Source organism: Squalius cephalus (genome assembly GCF_949319135.1).
Source record: "Squalius cephalus genome assembly, chromosome: 4".
In the NCBI taxonomy this organism is placed as follows: domain Eukaryota; kingdom Metazoa; phylum Chordata; class Actinopteri; order Cypriniformes; family Leuciscidae; genus Squalius; species Squalius cephalus.
In genome coordinates, this window is record NC_137125.1 from 46433278 (window position 1) to 46444034 (window position 10757).

General features: G+C 36.3%; 1 protein-coding gene across 1 annotated transcript; it reads left to right on the top strand.

Annotated features, from left to right (window-relative positions):
- Positions 1-8527: 8527 nt before the first annotated feature.
- Positions 8528-9487, top strand: LOC307157709 (putative inhibitor of apoptosis; the record flags this gene model as incomplete). The annotated part of the gene is made up of 1 exon (XM_079869634.1): positions 8528-9487. One exon carries the CDS (start codon positions 8528-8530, stop codon positions 9485-9487), a length of 960 nt encoding a protein of 319 aa, XP_079725760.1.
- Between the last annotated feature and the right edge of the window lie 1270 nt (positions 9488-10757).

Consider the following 10757-nt stretch of genomic DNA (forward strand, 5'->3'; position numbering starts at 1 on the left):
GATAACATTCTGGGAGTCAAGACTATAAAGGAGAAAGGATGCCCTCCCTTCACTGTCACACTCTGCAGCCACTCTGTGTGACTGTACAACTGCTGGCCTTTTCTTGCAAGAAAATAAACCTCATCAAAGACTATTGGAAATGTTTGTCTCTTATTCAGTGAATTTTGTTTGCCACCACACCTCCCTGAAGGCTCTCGAGGTGACGGTAAAGCGACTCAAATTTGGCCTTAGTAGTCCTTATGAGGGACTTTGTGTCAAAATGATTTACGACTTTGACCTTTGACCTTTGTGACAGGTTGAACTTCCGGTGACCTTTATGATTGATGGGTGAACTTCCGGAATGCGGTCATGGGATTAACCTATTGACCCTGCTAGCCTATCGATCATGTTATTTGACAGTTAGTTTTGAACTATGACCTAGCAAGGACTAAATCATAATTTTGACGGGTAGTTTTGTCCTATATTAATAGAACAGATGTTTTTGCCGGTTGTTTGAACTTTGTCCCAGTTATATGTGTGTGCGTGTGTCAGAGACCTGCGCCCCCTCCGCAGTGAAAGTGAGAAGCGTATGTCACACAATCACATTCTATCCTTTATATAATTTATATCATATAAATTATATAATCTAAAACATACATTGAAACCAATTATTTTAGAGAGTTGAAAAGTATGTCCATACCATTGACGTCCACAAAAATAATTACCCTAAAGTTGAAAAACATACCTTTAAAAGCGTTTAAAAAGCTTACTAAAACCAATTGTTTTAGTTTTAGATGAATAAAATCATCTTACCTTATTTTAGAAAGTTGAAGTATACCATTGATGTCCACAAAAAATGCAATGTATGAATGGATTCAAAATTGTTTTACACAACTGAATTCACTTAGTCATTCCTGAATGACCTCACACTCTCAAAACATAAGGAGCGCGCTTCTAATGTATGTGTGTCAAAAAGTAAAACACACGTGTCTGTGTGTGTGTGTGTGTCTATGCGCGCCCCCCTATTCCTGTGAGCTCTGACATCTGAAACACGGTGAAGTCTATATCAGACTAACAAGTTGAAAACATGCCTTTAAAAGTATAATATAAATATCTTATTGATCCAATTATTTTAGTTTTAGATGAATAAAAGAATATAAAATAAAAAAGCTTGCTAAAAATAAAAATCATCTTACATGTTAGAGGTAAAGTATACCACGGATGTCCATAAAAATGCAATGTATGAAACGGAGTTGCAGGTCCCTCCTGCCTTCACATTCCTGAACAGTATATATAAATGGGGTCAGTTATTTCATATATGTCACATTCAGTTATTTCACATTCATATGTAAAACATTCTGTTCTTTTTAAAAGTATATAAATGTTTATAAAAATAATATACAATAATATCTCACTAAAATAATTAAAGTTGAAAAAAGATTCTATCCTTTAAAAGTGTTTAAATGAAATCTTGCAAATTAAACTAAAGTTGAAAAACATACTGTTCTTTAAAAGCATTTAAAAAGGCTTACTAAACCAATTGTTTTAGTTTTAGATAAAAATTACATAAAACATTCTATCCTTTATATTCTATCATTTATATAATATAAATGATATAATCTAAAACAATTAAACTAAGGTTGAAAAACATTCTATCCTTTAAAAGTATATAATGAAATGCTTATACAATATATCTTACTAAAAATAAAAATCATCTTACATGTTAGAGAGAGTTAAAGTATGTCCTACCATGGATGTCCACAAAAATGCAATGTATGAATGGGTTCAAAATTGTTTTACACAACTGAATTCATCTAGTCATTCCTGAATGACCTCACACTGTCTCAAAACATAGCGCGTCTAATGTATGTGTGTCAAAAAGTAAAGGAGCCGTGCGCGTTTCTGTGTGTGTGTGTGTGTGTGTGTGTGTGTGTGTGTGCATGTGTTAAACATAAATCACAGAGTGGTTCTCTCTCACACCAGCGTCTCTGACTCAGAGGGTTGTATTCAGTGATGGGATGAGGCATTTTGAATGCTGTGTTGGGGCTAAATTGATTTCAAAGTTTAAATGATATCTTTTTAAAAAATATTTGTTTCATAACATATAGATGTCCATACATCCTATGAATGAGATTGCAGTTGTAATAGAAAAGACTGTTTTTTTCCTGACTCTGCTCCTTCGCATTCCTGAGTGAAAGTGATAATAATGTTTTAAATTTCACAAAAATAATATAAAATAAATACCTTGCTAGAAATCTACTGAAATGCTTGTAAAAAGAATAAAATTCATCTCACATGTTTAGAGAGTTACGACTCTTGAACTTATGTGTTCAAGAAGCTGTTGAGAGCTATAAATCACAGAGTGGTTCTCTCTCACACCAGCGTCTCTGACTCCTAGGGTTTATTCAGCGATCAGAATGAGACATTGTGTTAGGGCTAAATTTATTTCAAAGTTTAAATGATATCTTTATAAAATGTTTTTAAATTAAATTCAATACATTATTAAAAGTCTTAATAAAAAAGTCTCTCAAACAGAGGCCCTCGCTCGTGTCTGTCAGCAGGCCGACGGGGGCGCGCGTGTGTCTGTGTGTCTATGCTGCATTCTGACATCCTCTCCTTCCATTTCCAGAGGTAACAGTGACACTGTGAAGTCTATCTCACACTAACTAAAGTTAAAAAACATTCTGTTCTTTATAAGTATATAAAAAATATCTGCTGAAACCAATTGTTTTAGATAAACAAAAGTAATAAATTCCATCTTACATAAAACATTATATTCTTTATATTCTATCCTTTTATATAATTTATATAATATAAATTATATAATCTAAAATAATATAATATAATACAAAATAACAGAGTGGTTCTCTCTCTCATTTAAAAGTATAACCTTAAAAAGTTTGCATTAGATATTTTAAAAGATTGATTAAATTAAATCTTTAAAGTTTCAATACATACTCATCTTCTATTTATCTGTACTTATGTATGATATAAATTATTTTTTTGCTTAACGGTGACCTAAAGTATAATTGTTATTAAACAATGTCTGTTCAAAAACTGTACTTGGTCGTCTTAAATCTCATTTATATGAAAAAGATTCAATCAGCATTTTTTGTCCATCTGGGGGTTTCAATTTTTATGGTGGGAGGCTTTCCATAGCTATCCCGCACACCTAAACACGACCATCACAGAAAACTACATTTTCAAAACGAAATAAATAAATAATTTAATAAAATGTAAACAAAGTTTTAGCTAAATAAAAACACCTTACATTTCCAGAGAGGCGAAGTAGTTCTTTATGCAATGATAAAAACGATCCAAAAAAGCAAATAGTTTAAGTTGTCATAAACATATCAGCCCCAGACCCTTCAGAGATAAACTACAGTGTGACCTGAAGCTTCAGGATATAGGGCAACAAACCAGATGAGTCTCGGCGAACAATGTCGCAGTAAGTCTAGTCTGCGTTTCAGAGCATACTACATCCATAGTTTACACTAATTTTATTTAAAAGCATAACCTTAAAAGTTTAAATCAAATCTTTAAAGTTTTATTAAAATCATATCTTCTTAGAAGATTTATGTATTATTGTTACTAAGCAGCGTCTGTCCAAAAACTTTAGATTGTTACATACAACATACAACATGAAACATGTTGTCAAAGTTTGTCACAATGTTTTTTAAGAAATCCTAGGACTTTACATTGCTCTTATTTAGACAAAGTTGTATCATTAGGAAAATCAAAGTAAAAATCACACATCGTCTTAATTCAAAGTATAAGTATAAGATCGTATAAGATCATTTTTACTCGTATCTCCCGAACTAGGGTGAAACCCTTTACTGAGAATATACCACCGGCCATCTACTCAAAATACATGTAGAAGTTTCAAATGTTAGCATTTGTTGATGGTGGCCGTATGAACAGACTTTGGAGGGGAGCTATAGCAGGAAGCATGCCCTTTGACCTCCTCGATTTTGCAGGCCTTTTTGTTAAAGATTTAAAAAGATTCCCATCTAGCGGTGAAATTCTATTTTGCATTTAAACGAATAGTGCTCTCTAGCGGTTCTCCCATCTAATCGCTTTTTCAACTTTGGTAAATGTGTCAAGAATCTATGACAACATGTCTTCCGATAGCGCTTCATCGAGTTTAATTGTACATGTTCTACCGTTATGATGTACTTGTTACATGTTCTACCGTACATGTTCTACCGTTCTATATAATGATTAACCAAGCTTGTCATTTAGACCGTACCTTTGACTTACCCGTCGAGAAGAAAGCAGGCAACTTCCCTTTCAAAGTCTTTCTCCTTCATTAGCTCTTTCCACCTGGGAAAAGCTATCCCAATATTTATTTACATACCGATAAATAAAATTTGAATTTAATTAAAACTTCTCCTGTGGCTCGGCATAACTATGATCCAGCATTATATTGTACCGTGCAGTGCAGCCTTTCAAATGTGCCGCGGGAAATATCAACGTCTCCCATATGGTCTAGCGGTTAGGATTCCTGGTTTTCATCCAGGCTGCCCGGGTTCGACTCCCGGTATGGGAAGACAATTTTTTACATTGCCAACAAAATTCAAGTTATTCAAGTTCATCAATGATCATTTTTAGTTATTCACAGTCTTAGGGGCCTACACGAACTGCAGAAACAAGCAGTTTCTTGAAGATTCGGTACTGAATCATTTTCACAAATACAATTATATTGAATTCAGAAAATTTCACTATGGAATACTTTATCTATCATAATTTCAATTTAGTACGTCATCATTTCAACTTTTCATCTCATTATCATGACGCATAGTCATAATTTAAATTTTTTATGTCAGAATTACAATTTTTGTCAATTACGCCTTTTTAATGTTTTAAAGTCATAATTTGGTTGTTGACTATAGTAGTGTTGCACCTGCATGTCCACTAACTCGCTTGTGAGAGTCAGAGTGTGTAAAGTAAACTCTCATTAGTGTTAGTAGAGTATTAGTGGACTGGTAGGGTTAGAATAAGTAATATTAGAATAAAATATATGTTGGGGAGCATCACAATAAAGAGTTAGCAGATATTAAGCACATATTAAAATTACCATTTTTCAACCGAGCGAATCTGCGCATGAGAGGCCTTCTTCAACTTTTTAATTCAGAATTACAATGACGCCTTTTTAATGTAATACTTAAAACGTTTTTTTAAGTCATAATTTGGTTGTTGACTATAGTAGTGTTGATGATGAAACCTGCTAGTGCTTTTTGTACCTCTCTGGTATTATAGTGTTTCAAGATGGCGGAACAACACGGAAGCCTCCTTGGACTTACCCGCCCCATGTAAATAAAAGATAAGAAATGATCTTTCTTAAAATCAGATCATTGGCACAGATCATTTTACACCCATGAGGACATATTTATGAATAAAGACAATGATTTTAGCTAATAAAATACCATTTTTTCAATCTACACATGAGAGACCTTCAGAAGTCAGAACTTCAGGGGTCAACGGTTTAGGCCCGTTGGCGAAAACACTGCATGTGTAAGTTAGTTTTCCAGATTTTCACCCAAAATCAAATACTTTATGACACTTTTCAAAGTTAGAATAACCTGTTGTGTTCTGACACAAGGCCATTAACCGGTTCTTTTTGTTTTATAAATGTATTTTTTGCTTATTTCTAAATATAAACCTGATAAATATGAATACACGATTAAACAAGATAATTTTTAAGAAAAAACATTTTTCACCATGATAATGTTTAGTTTAGATGTTGATGATTAAGTTTCAGGCGTAGTGCAACCAGATTTCTCTAACATCTCACTCACGACGAACAACGTTGTAAATAAACATTTTCAAACTGTAATTTAACCATATTTTATTGATTATGGTGATTTAAAGTTTTTGTTATTAACTAATACCTTTATCTTTTAACTAACATCTAACCCCAAATAAACAGATAATGGAATGTTCACAATCTACATTGTTAGATATTCTCCTAATTATGTAAGTAGTTGTGCTTAAATCTTTGGGAGTATCTTTACACAGCATAGCGATTCAAAGTTCCACACTCTATGGACTAACTTATCAGACACTCACCACACTGATGTTAACATCACCATATATTGTCTTTTCTACCATGATTGGAGCAACTATTGTCCCACCATTCTTCTGGTCAATTGTGAAGGTAAGCTGATTAGGGATCTGAATTAATAGCCGTCCGAATGATGTAGAATTATTATTATTAGTAGTATTATTATGCTGTCGTTGTAGATGGTTGTTAGGCTGTTGGTTTGTCATGTTTCCAGAATGTGTTTGAATGCTCAGCATCTGAACGTCACCATCTGTTAAAAAAAAAAAATTTTAGGAAGATTGAAGATTGAGAAACATATTCACTACTAACAAAGTAAAATTATAAATCTTTTCCTACGTTTGATATTCTTTTTTCTGATTTTTTTCACTATGGACTTGATCCTTTTTAATGCTGTTTTCTCTCCATATTTATTCTGTAGTTCCTCTACTGTGTCTTCCAACCTCCCTGTTGTTCTTCTCCAGCTGTGTTAACCAAAGACAAGCAGTTAGAAGAATCAAATTTATGTACAGCAAAAATAAAGTTAACATAAAATAAACACATTCATACACCAGTTCAAAGTCAATGAACAAGCTGATGCTGCAGTGTTAAGGCACATGATGGACGGTGAACAGACGCACAGCAGGTTAAACCAGAGTTAAAACAATAGTCTATGTTAGGACAATAGTATCTGATAATAGCTGATAACGGTCATAAAGTGCGAGATAAGGTGCAAGTAGCTAAACTAAACATTTCATATTTGACAAATGTTTTGAGAAATGTTAAACAACTACAAAAATAATCAACTTGTTTCTAATTTCTTTAAACGTATTTACCTAACATCCATAAAGTAAATTAAGACTAAGTTCCTTTTTTTTGTGGACAAAGTGAACTTTGGAGCACTTAGGGGGTCAAAAATAAGTGCCATTTGGAACTCTTTTATCAAAAATATGTTGATAATGATAGTTTGGCATGCATGGGATTGGTTGTCCATAGTGAGAGAGAAATACTTTTATTATAGAAATGGCTATTTTTTATTCTATTCTTTAATCCACAAATAAAATAGGTTTTTATACCTGCTCAAGTACTTCTTGATGAGTTTCTTCTGTATTAAACAGCGAATCTTCTCAGTCAGATCGTCGCAAGATCTCAGGAATCCTCTCACACTGCTCGTGTTCACGCGCTCCATCGCTGCACTTGTGTGTATGACTCAAACGATTCAAACTTCTCTCTGGCGACATGTAGGACTTGTTGGTTATGCAGGAACTAGTTATTTATGGCTTTCCTGAGGCCAACCTCCATACATTCTACACAACAGCGTGGGTGGACCCCAGCCTGATAAATATTTCAGGACATTACACGCTCTACTCTAGCTCTACTAGCCTCGGACTGCTGCGCCACTGCAACAAAAGTTGAAAGTCCTGTTTGTCTGAACCTGACGCAAACTTCTGACCCACAAACTTCTGCGCATTAACGCACAAGGCACGATTGTACCGCAAGGGAGATTCCAGGAACATTGCAGGAGATTCAGGAGACTCTTCGAAAAGCTGAAAAAATGTCGACGCAAAACCTAAAGGAGAGCAACTCCCCGTTGAGTTCTGGCGATACGGGGTACAATTATCCGTGTGCCACGGGCAAAGAGTGTCGTTTAAGAGCTATGCTGGACTCTATGTTTTAAGATTATTTTAGAGGCCAAATGGTTGGCTTGATGCACAGGATCATCGACGCTGCGTGTGATATGAAAAAAGATTGTGCGCAGGACACCAAACGTGTGACAAATCTCAAAAATGAAATGGATGACGTAAGAGGCTTGACAAAGCCATGGCCTGATGTAACGCCCATGTTTTTTGACGGCAAAGAGCCGAACGGCGTAATCCTCAGAAAAGTTCTGGATGTGTTGCGTGAATGTTGTGACAAATTCGAAATCATTGAAATACTCGCTATATGGACATTTGTAACAGATCTCTGTGTGTCACTGGTGTCAAAAAATGCAAAAACTGACGTTGGGGAATTAGTTGAAAGTCTGGTCAACTATACCCTGGAGCAAAACATGATAGCCTGCAGAGATTTTCTATTCTGGTTAGACCATCTGTAAATGTCTTTCACTCAAATTTCTTCTTCAATGTATGAAAGTATAAGGTTGAAATAAAATTCTGGTAAAAAATGTCTGAGCTCATAATATTTAGAATAATTCAATATTTCAATATTTGTTTTTTAATTACCGTATTCCCGAGACGGCAATACAGTTGTATCATATCAAATGATACAACTATTTTGCCCAGAACAGAAGAAAGGACATTTTGTGGTGTTGAAATTCGAATTCATCAAAATTCATCATAGAAAGAGGAAGCACATACCCCCTACGTAGACATTCTATCTGTTCGACGACTAGTCATGGACACGCCCTGTGGTCCCATTTTTATGTCTTCACCCTTTTCCCCACTTCGCAACAGAGCTTTCCGCCCCTGCGACACCCGTTTCAGGCCAAATGGAGGAGTTTACTTAAACATGGATATGTCTCACCAGGATATGTCGCACCAGCGGCCTCCGGCTTGTCAGAATCCTGGCATGCGTCGGGAACAGGAACGCCTTGACACCTTTCAGAATTGGACTCTTGCACCAGTAGCTCCGGCCGAGCTTGCCAAAGCTGGTTTCTACTACCTTGGCCAGGGCGACAGAGTGTCTTGTTTCAGTTGTGGAGGCCAGCTTAGCAACTGGGAAACGGGAGATTGTGCAGTATCAGAGCACCAGAGACATTACCCCAACTGCCCCTTCGTTCGAGGTGACCGTGCAGATAATGTACCTTTATCTAGCCTTTTCAATGTATCGGCAATGCAACGGTGTGAAGAAAGGTCACTCACATTTGTCTACTGGCCCTCAAGAATAACTGTTCGACCAGACCAATTGGCTAAGGCTGGTTTTTACTATGTTGGTCGTAATGATGACGTGAAGTGCTTTTCTTGCGATGGTGGACTCAGATGTTGGGAGTCTGGTGATGATCCATGGGTAGAACATGCCAAGTGGTTTCCAAGATGTGAATACCTGCTGCAAGAAAAGGGCCAAGAGTTTGTTCATCAGATTCAAGCAAGATTTCCAAGACTATTTGAGCGGCTATTGACTCATGGAGACACGAGAGAATTTGTTGATCCAGCTGTGGGTCCTGGAGAAGACCGTTCAGAAGATGCGGCGGTGGAGTCTGCTTTAGAGATGGAATTTGAGTGTGGCCTGACGACCCAGACAAATGAAGCAGCATCCCCGAGTCAAGATCTTTCAGACTTGCCTATGGAGGAACAGTTAAGAAGACTTCAAGAGGAGCGCACATGCAAAGTTTGCATGGATAAGGAAGTGAACATTGTCTTCATCCCCTGTGGTCACCTAGTTGTGTGCAAAGAATGTGCGCCTTCTCTGAGCAAGTGCCCGATATGTAGAGGATTGGTCAAAGGCGCCGTCCGTACTTTCCTATCATAAAGTTTTCCTATCATTTGGATTTGCAAATTTACATTTAACTTGATGAATAAACACAAAGAACAAGTTTATTATTTTCACTCGATCCAGTGACAACATTTTTGGATTTACAAACATTTAGAAAGTAGTTACGATGTATTTCATTTTTAAGTTAATTTGACCAACATGATGTTATTTGAAGTTAGTTGAAATTAAAATGTGATATCATTACCAAATTCAGGGGTGTTTAATAGATTCAATAGTGATCAAGCACCCGCTGAGTTTTTCTTCAAACAAAAGTAATTTTGTTGTATGCACAGATTTTGAGGGTCGCTTATAGAAACAGGCGTCCTTGTCTTTAAAAACATAGAACCAGAGATATAATTAAAATATTAAAATATACATTTTAGCGCTATTTATGGTATAATAATCTAATAAATGTCTCTCGTATCAAATCAAGACTCAAATCAAGATACAAATCAAGCCAATTCATGCGAATACCGTCGTGTATGAACAAAGAGATATATAAAGAGATAAAGAGATAAAGAAAACGCCATACAAAAACATCACAACCGGCAGTACGGTAAGTGTTACGCTGGTGATGTTAAACCATTTCAAAACAGGGTGTTTCAGAAGAAATGCAAACAAAATCTTGTAAACAAAGTCTTGTTTCAGAGTCGGTATGCTCCTGTGAAAACTGTGTGAACTTTGATGAGGCCGAGAACACTAGCGCTTTTTTTTAACAATTATTTTCAATAATATTGAAAAACGGTTCAACAATGTTCAATATAAACAAGAATCTGACCGATGACTGTTAGATAGATTATTAATCTAACGATTGAAATGTACGATATGTTAAAACATCAGGTCACAAAGCTACTCATCCAAGACATAGATCAGCAACTCCATCATCCAGGTGCAGAGCGAGTGCTAGCAGAGCTACGTCGTAGATACTGGGTGCTTAGAGGCCGTGAAGCTGTGCGCAAACACCAGCATACCTGTCAGAATTGCCAGTTTTGGCGCGCCAAGCCACAGAATCCACAGATGGCCGACCTTCCACCATGTAGGCTACGTCTGTTCAAGCCACCATTTTACTCCACTGGCGTAGACTGCTTTGGGCCCTTTCAGGTAAAGATAGGCCAGCGCCAGGAAAAGAGGTGGGGAATCTTATATAAGTGCTTGACGACCCGATGTCTACATCTCGATCTCCTTGAACATCTGGATACGGACGCCTTCCTCCTTTCTTTACGACGCTTTATAGCCCGTAGAGGAAAGCCTTTCGAGATTCTATGTG